Here is a 12,136-nt window from a genome sequence, read left to right as displayed (position 1 = left end):
TGCAGATGGTGGTTTTCAAACTGACTTGGGGCAATCATCGCGTCCGTGAGGCTGAAACAGCAGCTTGAGTGTGGAGTGAACTAGGGCATGAGGCTGACTATGGCAGGACTGTTCAGGGCAGGAGTGGAGGAGATGTAGGAGGACAGGGAAATTTATGTGATGTCTCGGTGAGCATCTCGCTTTTATAAGAGTGATGCCCCTGTTCATAATTTGCAGGGTCTGATTTGACCTGTTTCTTTCCTGAAGTGACTTATGTTAAAGGATTTGTCTTTGAAATTAAATTTTAAAATATTAGGTTATTAAAACTGAGCTATTCGGTTACCTGATATTTTCATGTTAGAAGATTTTTCTTTTGGTGTGTGATTACTCTGAGGATATGGCTTACAGAACGTATCCAAGAAGCCAAGTTAAATGAATATAAATTTCCCTTGTATATTTGTTTTTAAATCATCCAGGCAGGTTTTCTTAATCTCTGGCTTTCAAGGCAGGATTTTCAGGCCTGCAAGTTTTTAGGCTACAAAAGCTACCTTGTTAATTTTGGTGGTTTTTAAAAGGCCTTTCTTATTTAAACTAACAGCCAAAAAGCTTTGAAGCACCTTCTGAAGTGTAGAGACCCTTATCAGATATTTCACTGAGCAAATATGTTAGATTTCCTTTTTTATTCAGATAAGGAAGGTCAAGAAGCAGCATTACGATGTTATTGTGAACTTATGTTCTCTTCTCCCTGTCATGCACTGACAGAGGGGATTCACATCCTTTCTGGTGAGAGTTTAAGGAGAGGAAGTTCTTTGTCCCTGTGGTCTGGGTGCTTTAGCAGCAGAACCACTGCTGTGATAAAGATTTACTTAATCATCATTTCATATTAAAGGACTCTGGAAGAGAATGTTTTCCTGGGCTTAAGAGGTTGGTGTCTCAGACTTCAGCCCAAATGTCATTAATCTCATGAGGATCTCAATCTGGTCCTGCTCTGAGCTCAGTTTAGTGTTCAGCGAGGAATAGGATGGCTGCTAATTGCCAATGTGTAATTTACTTTTTCAAGCTTTTTTTTGTTTTAAAGGGTTTATGATGCAGTCTTTCCTAGTGAACCTCAGGGTCTGAGCTGAGTTACTGCGTTACGGTTGCAAGTATTAAAAGATTTGTTTCAGAACTGCCATCTCAAAATTACAAAACTTGCCTTCTTGCTGCTTAAATGCTTTCCTCTTACACTGGTATTTCCTTCCTTCCTTTCTTCCTTCCCTTTTCCCTCTTCCTTCCCCCTTCCTGTTTTCCTTTTCCCCATCTTTCTGCCTTCCCTCTGTCTGTGTGTCTCTCTCTCAGATCTGAAAGATTTTCAGAACAATAAGCATAGATACTTGCTAGCCTCCGAGAATCAACGTCCTGGCAATTTTTCCACAGCCTCCATGGGGTCCCTCACTGCATCTCCATCCTCCTGCTCTCTCAGTAGTCAGGTGGGCTTAACATCTGTGTCCAGTATACAGGAAAGAATCATGTCAACACCTGGAGGAGAAGAGGCCATTGAACGTTTGAAGGTGGGTACTAAGGCTAAAGAATCGGGAACCTCAGAGAACTTCCTTTCATAAATATCTCCTGTGCCTGTAGAAATTGTCTGAAACCACTTGCACCTTAAAGAGGGCACTTAGCTGCAGCGGGCTAGAAACTGGGTCCGTGCACAACCTTTCTTGATAGGATTGTTTAGGTTTAATTGTAGCCTGGAGCTACAATTAAATTACAAATTAAACTCTTGATTCTTATTTACGGGTCCTCTGGTGCAGTTGTAGTTATGGAAGATTTGATCCTAAGCGTAGACTTGGAGGCCTGGTGAGCACTAGTGTGAGCCAAGTCTGACTTGCAAATGCACTCAGTTGTCAGAAAACCAAATTGCCCCAAAGTTGAAAAGAAGGAGGAAGAATAATCCTGCCACTGTTGTCTTGGCCCAGCCCCCACAGATTAAAATGTGAGGCACAGAATGGCATGTTTGGGCCAGACAAAGGCAGCCTTGTCCCCGTGCTGCACGGCACTGAACCGCTGCAGAGTGCAGCACAGTGAAGCATTGCTGGGTTTTTATGAAAGCCCCCCAGTGCCCGTGGGTGGAGGAGTGGGGAGAGCTGGCTGTGCTGCGTCTCTGCAGCGTTCTCATGTTTGTCCCTCAGACACTGCCACAGGGCTGAACACACACTGCATTTCCCTTTCCTCTTGGAAGCCCTCCGTTGCCATGGCAGTAACAGCGTGGTCTCTGCCTTTCCTTGGCATCCAGTTCCTGAATCATGTCTGTAAATCAGATTTTAAAAAAAAAAGGGAAACGAGAGTTTAGGTGGTTCAAAATAAAGTCTGACTGTGGTTAGATATGAAGTCATCTTTTCTTCTCAGCTTGCCTTCAGGACTATCTTCCCTTTTAAGTATGAAGGGAAACAAATAAGAATTTTAAGGTGCTAAGAATGCTTTTTATATGTGAAATTAATTTGAGGCCAAAACAGAGCACAAACTTCAGTTGCTTTGTGTATTATGTGGAGAACTTTGGGAAGAATTGTAAACGGGCTTTTGGTGTTTTCCTGCAGGAATCTGAGAAGATCATTGCAGAGCTGAATGAAACGTGGGAAGAGAAACTGAGGAAAACAGAGGCCATTAGGATGGAAAGGTCAGGAATGGGAAGTGCTGTGGTATGGATGGTCTCTGGAAAGGGGAGGATGGAGGAAGTTACTCTGCTCAAAAGCAGTGGAGCAGCAGAATGGTGTTAGGGAGAGTTCTGCTGCCCCTGTGTGAGGTGCGGAACAGCAGGAGCAATGCTGGGAGGAAGTCCTGCTCCTCTTCCCTGGGTTTCTCACAGTTAAAGCTGCTGTTCCACAGACCACTCTCAGACTAAAGTTTACCAGCTTGCCCTGGCCTGCTCTGAGCTGGTGACAGTCCTGGGTAGGCTGTGTCGGAGTCTAATGTAGTAATTACCTGGCCTTCATTAGACCTGACTTGTCGAAGAAGCCTAAAATGGGGTCCGTATCTTGTTTTTCTCTCTCAGGGAGGCATTGCTGGCAGAAATGGGAGTTGCCATTCGGGAAGATGGAGGAACCCTGGGAGTCTTCTCACCCAAAAAGGTAAAGAAACTTGTTAACTATTGCGTGATGTTTCCAAGAGGCTAATCGACCTGAGAGGAGTGATGAGAGTTGAACTGTTTTGGATCTTCCTTTAGAAGATGCTGTGCTGCAAGGAGAAGTTTTGCAGCTCCTTATGTATCTTGATTCAGTAGCAAATTAGAAGGTGCCATGACTTAATTCCGTTGCCGTTTTCTGCAGTAGCTGTGTGTGACCTTTGTGTGCTCTACCTGTTCTTCTTTGGGATATCCAGAGGAGATTTAAGGCTTGTTTAGGTGCTCTTCCTTGAATTGTTTGCTAATCCTTCTTCCCCTTGGTGAAATGGACGGTGATCTAATGAACCAGTGAACACAGGGGAATATTTCATTCCATACTTGCCATTAGTTCTGTTCTCTGAAATTTGAAAGAAGCAGAACTGTGCAGGAAAAGGACATAAATCAGAGCTGTAACTATAAAATAAAGAGGTTAACAAAGAAGCTATTTCTGCTGGTAAAGCTGAATTGCAGAAGTAGTACAGGGAGAAGAACCTGCTTTCTTTTATCTTAAAAATCTTTGAACAAGCAGCATGGGTAATATTTTAGTGTGCAATAAACCTGATCTAGGTGCCTATTCAGAGGCACTGCACAGAAGTGTAGAACCCCAGAACTGGTTAAAATGTTTAATCCTTCAGTTAGACTGTGATGCCTGGAGGTGGTAGAACTCAAGTTTGCTTTTGGTCGCTACCCCAGGGGTGCCCGAGGTTTGTAAAGATGCTGGTTCATGGAGTAGCCTTTACATCTCTTTTTCTTCTGTTACGGATCCTCATCTCCTTTTAGATTTTTCCTCAGAGGCCATCAGCTCTTTTTGATGATTCTTTTGGTCCATTTTCAGCTGATCAGGTTTGTGTATAAAAGCCACCTGGATAAAGTAGTTGTTTTGGTAATAGATAGTATTTATTTTTACCTATATAGGATTTATTAGGAGAAGTAAAACTCCCAACCCAGTCCTGTCTGCTTCTGTTCCTTGCTATCCTTGCAGTTCCATTAGTTCTCCTTCTAGTAGCTGTGGCTGTTGTGAAAATTTAGGAGATGAGAACTTAGATAGAAAATGTGAAGTGTTTTGTATGAAGACTTTACACTTCTGAGGTATCAGTATGTGTCTCATCATATGCAAGGAGTGAGTAGTTGGGTGTGCCAGCGTCATCTCTTGAGCTGTGGAGCTTTATTTCTTCCAGAGTATTCAAGTGGTGCAGGTTGTAGTGGTGTGACAGCAGTTGGCTGTGTCTGGGATTTGGTTTCTCTCTGTTTTTCTCTTTACTGAAGAGCTTTAAACAGCTCCAGGTGCTGATTTGTGCAGTGAACAGCGATGGCAGCGTGGAACACCTTCAGCTGCAACTTTGGGTCACCCCTGGATTTTTAGGGGTCAAAAAGCTGTATTTTTTTCTCCCCCTTTCTGTCCTTACAATTAAATCTTCCATTGGGCAATTGGCAATCAGAGTCCTTCATTCAAAGACAAATTCATTGTGAACATCCAGTCGTTTTTGACCTTTGTAAACGTAGTGCTGGTAAAAGCTCTCCTGAGTAAACTTTTTTGCATCTAAGATAAGGTGATGGAAATAGTGCTCATGGGGAGTCCGAGCCAAATTTATTTCTTTTTCCTAAATTTATTCTATTTGAGGGTAACAAAGGGACAAGTGGCTTATTAACAGTTTTATTTCTCTTTTATTGTCTTTCTGCTTTACTTATGTTTAACCCTTTGTGCCTTTTCTTTTGTGCTTGTGCTTACTGCCATCTCACTGGCTAGATTTTCACACCAAGGCCTTGTGACTTGTTTGCTGATTCCAATGGGGTTTTTTCACCAAAGAAGGTTGGTTTAGTAACTGTAGTGGATTTAAATTTAGAAGAAGTTTAGATGAAGAGCTTACTAGCTGTTGGTATCGGAGAACGTTGGTAGTTTTAGATTTTGTTTTGATGTTAACAGACTTAGCACCTGACCTGTGTAGCCCAAGAAAAGCCAAAGTTGATTCCATATCCGTTTCAAAATTTCATGGAAGCAACCTTTTCTACTCTTGGACTTCTCTTATCAAAGTTTACAGAGGCATTATATGGACTTTTTTTTCTCCAGCTGAAGCCTTTCTTCCTTCCATGGACTGATATTTTGAATAACCAAGCAATCTGAGCTGTATTTTGCTGGTACTTTGTGATGCTTTGCAACACCTTAGGAAGTTACGTTTGAAAAAATCCATTATGGAATAATCTCAATACACCTGGCAAAACTGCTGGATTAATGCACACCCTCCACAGCTGTAGGAGTGAGCCTGAAAGCAGAACCTCAGTTCTTAATTAACTTTTTCTTTTTGTTCTTTCAGACTCCTCACCTTGTCAACCTTAATGAGGATCCACTCATGTCTGAATGTCTGCTGTACTACATCAAAGATGGCATTACAAGGTGAGAGTTGGTGCTGACACACTCTGGAGTTGCCTTCTTGGCTTGCTTAGATCCCCATGCTGGAGACACTGTGAGTTTAAATAATAATTGTGCCTTGAGCTGTTTGAGTTGCAGGTACAAATGAAGCATGAGATTGCTGGAGGTGGAAAAAAGTGCAGAAATGCAATTTCTTTTAAGTTGGCTTGGTGTTATAAAAGTAACGTGTGCAGTCACTCAGCTTTAAGAAATTGTTATTACACCTGGGCAGTGAAGGAAAGCATGACATCCCCTCTTAAGTTTGTAGCCAAACCTACTGGAGGTGCATGAGAGATTTTGATGGGTGCAGGATTGAAAACCATAGCAACTGGAATATGGCTGAATGTTAGCTTTATTATTTAAATAAATTGTCATTCATGTCATTTAATGGATTCTGCATTCACTGATAGGAGATAAAAATTTAATTGCCAGACTTTGAATTAAAAATCGATTTTGTTCCAAAACTTGTCAAAACAGCTGGAAGGAGAGAGATGATTTTTATTATTTTTGGAGCACCCAGCTGTGTTTGGTTGCTTAGTTTGGATATTCTTGGGGCACAAATGGAGGAGAGTACACTGACAGGGGCTGGCATATGGTACCACTCTAATGTGCATGAAGCCCACTGGAGGGAGTATCAAAGTGTAGGGAATTCAGCAGAGAATGATGACTAGAATAGCTTAGGGCTTAAGAAGTCATTGTAAGTTTGGAGTCTAGCTCGTTGACATCAGAAACGTGTAAATTAATAAGTGGAGCAAGTTTGTAGACATTAGGACTGGAAATTAAGTTGTCTGTACCTAGAATTGCTCAAACACCTGGGTTAGAAATGGACGTAAACCTTCGTGCTCCAGGGGTACAGCCAGCCTGTCTGTCTGCATGCTGGATGAACCTGCTTGTGGCATCAAATTATTCAGCAAGAGCCTCCTGAGCCATTTGTGCTCCTGTGTTCAAGTGCAGAAGGTGATTATTGGGATTATTGGATTATTAACTCCCTGTCTGCCAGCTGAAACACACCACTGGAAGTTCTTGTCAGGTTCTTCTCCCCCCTCCGCATGCCTTTCTCAAAGGAGAAGGGTTTCACACAAGGGAAAGAATTACATTAAACTCGGAGGTATTTAACATTTTAGTTCTCCAGGTGACATGTTTTAAGGGAGAGAAAACTTTCCTTTTGCAAAGCTGCCATTCCCCAGTTCATGGCAGAACGGGCAGGTTCTCCGCAGCGCGGAATGAAGCAGTGGCCAAACCTTTAAAGTGAAGGATAGTGTTGATAGTTCGGAGTTTTCCCTGGTTGTTGTGGTCTGTGTGCCCTGTGCAGAGCTGCAGGAGGTGTTGATTTGCTGCTGAACTCTGTGCTGTTGGCTGCAGGGTCGGGCAGGCCGACGCCGAGCGCAGGCAGGACATTGTGCTCAGCGGGGCTCACATCAAGGAGGAGCACTGCGTCTTCCGCAGCGAGAGGAACAACAACGGGGAAGGTAAAGCCTGCTCCTCCCTGCAGGCCGCTGCTCAATCCCTCCCTTCCCATCACTTTGATACCTGGCCAGGGAATCCGGGGATTCAGAAATCTTCTGCCTCGAGAAAAGGATCAGTTTTGGCTTGTTGTTTCCTTTAGTCTTAGGGAAAGAAAATAAAATTGGTTGAAGTGATAATAGCTTCAAATTGCAGCCTGCAGCCAGTATAACAGTTAAATTCTGACCCTGGTTAACTGAAACATGAAAAAAAAGTAGTTTCCAACTGTAGTAGGTAGAGAATTCAGTAGTACTGATTTCCTCTTGGGTCTTTATTTTTAAGCAGCACAACATCCAGGGGTGATAGACTTCTCTGGTGTTAGTATGAATGCAGGCAGCAAATGAGAGGCCTCTGGGGCTTGCACACTTCTGTTCCTCTACAGGACTCTCTAGAGTCTCACTTATCAATGTTTTCTTTGTAGTTATTGTTACTTTGGAGCCTTGTGAACGATCAGAAACCTACGTGAATGGCAAGAGGGTTGTGCAGCCTGTGCAGTTGCGCTCAGGTAAGAAATGTTACAGTAGATGTTTTTGTAAACTCTCTCTATGTGACAGTGATGTCATATCCAGGGAGTGCTAGGTGCTGTTTAGGGACCGTGTTGCTTTTCTAGAGTGTTTTAAACAGAAGCTGGTACCATTCTTCTGTCAGCTGAGTTTTCTGTTCCTATTTCTAGGCAATCGTATCATCATGGGTAAAAATCATGTCTTCAGGTTCAACCACCCGGAGCAAGCACGAGCAGAAAGAGAGAAAACACCATCAGCTGAGACTCCCTCGGAGCCAGTTGACTGGACCTTTGCTCAGAGGGAGCTTCTGGAGAAGCAGGGCATTGACATGAAGCAAGAGATGGAGAAAAGGTAATAAAATAACTCAACATTTTGACCTGAAACAAGGAGGAGTCAGCAGTAGGTTACCGGGTTCTGCCACACAGCATCTCTGCTACCCCCTGTGGAAGTTCCGAAAGCTTCCTCCTTATTTTACTGTAGGGTTTCAGTGCTCCAGCTCCTTTAAACATCACAGGTAAGCAGCTAATGCTTACCCTTTAGGTAAGGGCTGAAATGCAACTTGCATTTCATGGGTTTCACTTCCACGGTATCGAATAGCCAGAGAACAGTTCCTTTTAAGGACCATGACTTCGACTCTTGTAGCTGTAATTCAGGGGACTGTGCGTGTAGAGTAACACCAACATCAAACAGAATGAGCTCTGACTACTTCTGTTCTTCTGTTCATCTTCAGATTACAAGAAATGGAGATCTTATATAAGAAAGAGAAGGAGGAAGCTGATCTCTTGTTGGAGCAGCAAAGACTGGTATGTGTCCTTACTCCTGATTAACTATGCCTTTGGCAAACAGTAATTCCTGTCCTTGCTTATCTGAAAGTTTAGGAAACCTGCTTGGGTTGTCTGCACAATGCAGTTCTCCCTTTGCTTTCAAATTCGTTGTGAATTCTACAGTGAATTATTAGCGGTGTGAGCGAGCTCCTTCAGGTTAATTCAGAGATTGTGATTGACAGAAAAGAGGCTTTAATCAAATCTTGCTGGGATAGATCGGATTTCTTGCAAGTTAACCTGAAAGAGGGGCATTTTTGTGCTCTTTGTTTTCTGAAGTTTCAGTAGTCTAAACAGCTACTCCTTGGGATGTTTGCCTTTATTTTTGTCTTGGATCACCAGAACATACTAATTTTGTGCTGCCAAAGAGATTCCTTGAACATTGATACTCTAGGTTTATTTTTTGAATGATGTCTGAAAATGTTGCTGCATTGTGCATGTTTTAACCCTTCTCCCTCCCCTGCATGGAGTTCCTTGTGAGGGTCTTGGTGGTACATGAGCCAGTGGTGGGGTTCTGAGTAGGGAGCAGGGTGTTAACTCATTCAGAGCACTGGGAATTCCACCACTCCACAGATTTCTCAAATAGGAAGTCTGATAAATTAAGTCTGATATAGGAAGACTTCAGTCTTCTCACAACAAATACCTCTGAAGTGCATTACAAATAGAAATCAATGCAGTCTTCAAGCACCCTGTACATTTGGAAAACAAAGCCTAACCCAGGAATGAAATCTAGATTTCCCCAAGAACCCCAGATCTCCTGATTCTGCTTTAGCTGGTTGTCTTTAGCCAGAACACAAATGTAGTTGTGCCAGAATTCTGATAAAAATTTCAAACTTGTGATTCATGTTTGTAGTATGAGATGGAGACCCCTGAAAACTGTGGGTTAAATGCATGCTGAACTTTGCACTGTAAAGCCCTTGCCCTTCTCCCCAAGCCAGAACGGAGCAAAGTACTGTGGCTTCCAGAGGAAGAAGCTTTTTTTTTTTTTTTTTTTTTAAATTCCTGTTACACACTTAGAGACTTCTAAATCTCTAATTATTTCATCACAAGGGGCTAATTTCTTGGATGGAGAGGAGTGGCTGCAGACTTCGACCAAGGCAACCCTTAGTTCAGAAAAAAAAGTTTAAATGTGACTAATGTAATGTTTCCTCTCAGGAATTTTATAGTTAAAATTTGCTAGCCAAAAAATAGTACAGTAAAAATGTGAAAATAAAAATAGTTTGAGTATTGAGTAACTTTTGGCAATGTGTCAAATGAGATGCAAGTAATGGAATTCCCTCCCCTAAATTTTAGCTGACAGGCACAAGCTGAGCTATTGTATGAATTAAGATGGGAAATTGGCTGTCTGGGAAGCTGCTTCCAATAAGGCTGCATTTATAAAGTGTTCTGAAGTGAATTTATTTCCCCAAATATTCAGATTAAGGGAAGATTCCTTAGAGAGTGGACTGGTTAATATTGGAACAAAGATGCGGGTTTCTTCAAGCTTGTTTTGTTCTTGCTGGTTTCAGTTAGTGGACGAAGGTGGGATGCCACCCTGCATGCCTCTGCAGCTCCTGGAGGATCCCTGTCCTAGCTGTAAGGGATCATATCAAACGAGATCCTTGGGCAGGAAGCAGCATCCTGCCTATCACAGTGCTCAGTAAGAACATTTCAGGGGACAGCAGAGCTTGCCAGCACAGCCCATGGTTTCTGTGCTGCTGTGTGCAGAGCCTGGCATGGACAGGATTAGTGCATCCATGCAGGTGTAGCTGAAGAATGAGTGGGAAACCTGGGAGTGCGTTTCAGCTTGTGTACCTTGGAAGTATTTACCTTGCTGCCATATCCAGCTGCAGTGTCAGGTGCTCTACCTTACTGCTGTGTAAGCCTGGTACTGAGACAGAAATATTCTTCTTGGTCTAAACTGGAGTGAAATCTCAGGCGTAAGAAGTCAGCTAATCCTGTTTACCAGATTGTTTTGATTTTATGCTGAGATTCCAACCAGTCTGGATGTTTATTTGTTAGATGTGCTGTACAAAAAAAATAAACAATAGCTCTTGTCCCCCCAAAATACCAACTAAAATATCTTTGCCTTGCTAGTTTAACTAGGGAATAGAAACAGTTGTTCTCCATTTCACAAATGGAACGTGAAAATGTGCGTTATAGAGTTAGGATGGTTATAATGCCTCTGCAATGGCCAGTTGATATTGGAGTGTGGATTTTAGCTGCACTGGTTGGTCTGGGTGACCTCTGAGTGCACACAGGGCAATGACTCAGTGTCTCTTCATCCGTTTTTGATTTGAAGACATGCTCCACCCATAAGTAGTTCTATGGTAGTTTTGTAACTATCAGAGTCCTGTGGAACTTGTGACTTAATGTTGGAGTAGTTCATGATTTTCCCTCCTGGTTGTATCCCTGAGTGACCCAGCTGCACTGGGGCTTCCTCCAGGGAACCCTTGGTTTCCACTGCAGTGTGCAGTTTGGTAGATGCTGTTTCCTTAGGCCACAAATTTTGTCAGCTGTAAACTCACAAAGAGTTTCTAAACCAGTGTTTTGCTTATATTTTCACCTAAACTACAAGTTGATTCTCTAGTAGTATTTTAAAAACTACATGAAGTTACAAGGAGCTCAATAATGTGAATCTTTACCGTAGGGCAGAACAGTGTTTCCTTTACCCCCTTTCATAATTGCCCCCCCACATTATGTTGCATTCCCCATTCTTCGTTGTCATCTAGCCGAAGTGTAAACTCTAGGAGCCTCTGGTGCTGGCTCAGTGACCTGGGTTTCCTTTGGCTGTTACTCTTCTGGTTTCTCACGTGTTCTCAGTCTCCATGTGGCAAACAGGGATGTTAGTCAGAGGCACGTTAGACACTGACAGCTGTGTTGAAGGTGCTTGGATCACAGTGATACACATAGGACTTTTTGCTTGTTGAAGAGATGTCTTACTAAGCCTTTAAAGAAAAGTGGTCTGATTTTAATTCCTGGTTGCAGTAAGCAATGATGGATATCCTTAACTTGCGGTGGCAGTTTATCTGAACAGATATTCCTAGCATATGGAAACCCGAAGCACTGCTCATTAGAAATCATTTAGCAAAAGGTGGAAAACTTGTAATGAAGAAGCAAAACGCGTAATGCTTAGCAAGTGTGTGGAAGCTCCAGGCTCTAGGGTTTGAGAAGAAGACAAATCAAGGATATCAAATAGAGAATTCGTATTAAAACAATTAAAACCAGAAAGTCATTACTCTGCATTCTGCTGAAACTCAATTCTTCGGACAGACAAGACTGATAATGGGGTGTTTTTTTTAAACTGAGCGACAAGGTGCCAAATGGAAAAAAAAGCCAAACAAACCACAACCCACCTCTGAAACTCTGATTCTGGATATCCTTCTAGCTTGTAGCAAGTCTTGGAGTATGAACCACTGTCTTCATCTGTCATAGTGGCACTTACAGTCCTTTTAACACTGAACCTTTCGGCTGCTTCTGTTTCGTTTTTCCTTATCGTCTAACACTTCTCTGGCTGCTGTTGTAGTGAAATGGATTCTAAACTTGAGCATCCCTGCAACCACGTGCAACGTTACTAACAGTGTTAACCCGACTTACTCTGGCTGCTCATGACATCTTCTATGATGGCTGTTGTGCTCACCTTCCTGGGGAGGATTTGCTGAAAGAAGCAGCAGCAGTCACCAAGGCAAATGTGTGTGGCGGGGATTTGCATGTCTTTGTAGCACGTGTGAAGTGCAGTTTACGCTTGGTTTTAAGATTTAAAACCAGGAACTTGGTTTTAGTTGGTCTGTTTAAAGATTTTGGA

At 42.6% G+C, this 12,136-nt stretch overlaps 1 protein-coding gene across 18 annotated transcripts in view; it reads left to right on the top strand.

Moving 5' to 3' along the window:
* KIF1B (kinesin family member 1B) overlaps window positions 1-12,136 on the top strand; it is a 78,965-nt gene that overhangs the window by 26,799 nt on the left and 40,030 nt on the right. For 9 of the 18 annotated variants that reach the window (XM_066203164.1, XM_066203159.1, XM_066203163.1 and 6 more), the window contains 8 exons: window positions 1,318-1,529; window positions 2,556-2,635; window positions 3,011-3,086; window positions 5,431-5,510; window positions 6,888-6,994; window positions 7,450-7,533; window positions 7,702-7,882; window positions 8,262-8,334. In XM_066203164.1, the coding sequence (XP_066059261.1) occupies window positions 1,318-1,529; window positions 2,556-2,635; window positions 3,011-3,086; window positions 5,431-5,510; window positions 6,888-6,994; window positions 7,450-7,533; window positions 7,702-7,882; window positions 8,262-8,334 (893 nt within the window). The remainder of the gene's footprint in view (window positions 1-1,317; window positions 1,530-2,555; window positions 2,636-3,010; window positions 3,087-5,430; window positions 5,511-6,887; window positions 6,995-7,449; window positions 7,534-7,701; window positions 7,883-8,261; window positions 8,335-12,136) is intronic. The other 9 variants (XM_066203168.1, XM_066203170.1, XM_066203169.1 and 6 more) reach the window with 1 other exon arrangement.

Source organism: Chamaea fasciata, unplaced genomic scaffold (genome assembly GCF_029207755.1).
Source record: "Chamaea fasciata isolate MVZ Bird 193981 ecotype frontalis unplaced genomic scaffold, bChaFas1.0.hap1 SCAF_23, whole genome shotgun sequence".
Taxonomy (NCBI): Eukaryota; Metazoa; Chordata; class Aves; order Passeriformes; family Sylviidae; genus Chamaea; species Chamaea fasciata.
The sequence above is the reverse complement of the archived record's forward strand: the minus strand, read 5'-3'. Positions and strand labels throughout refer to the sequence as shown.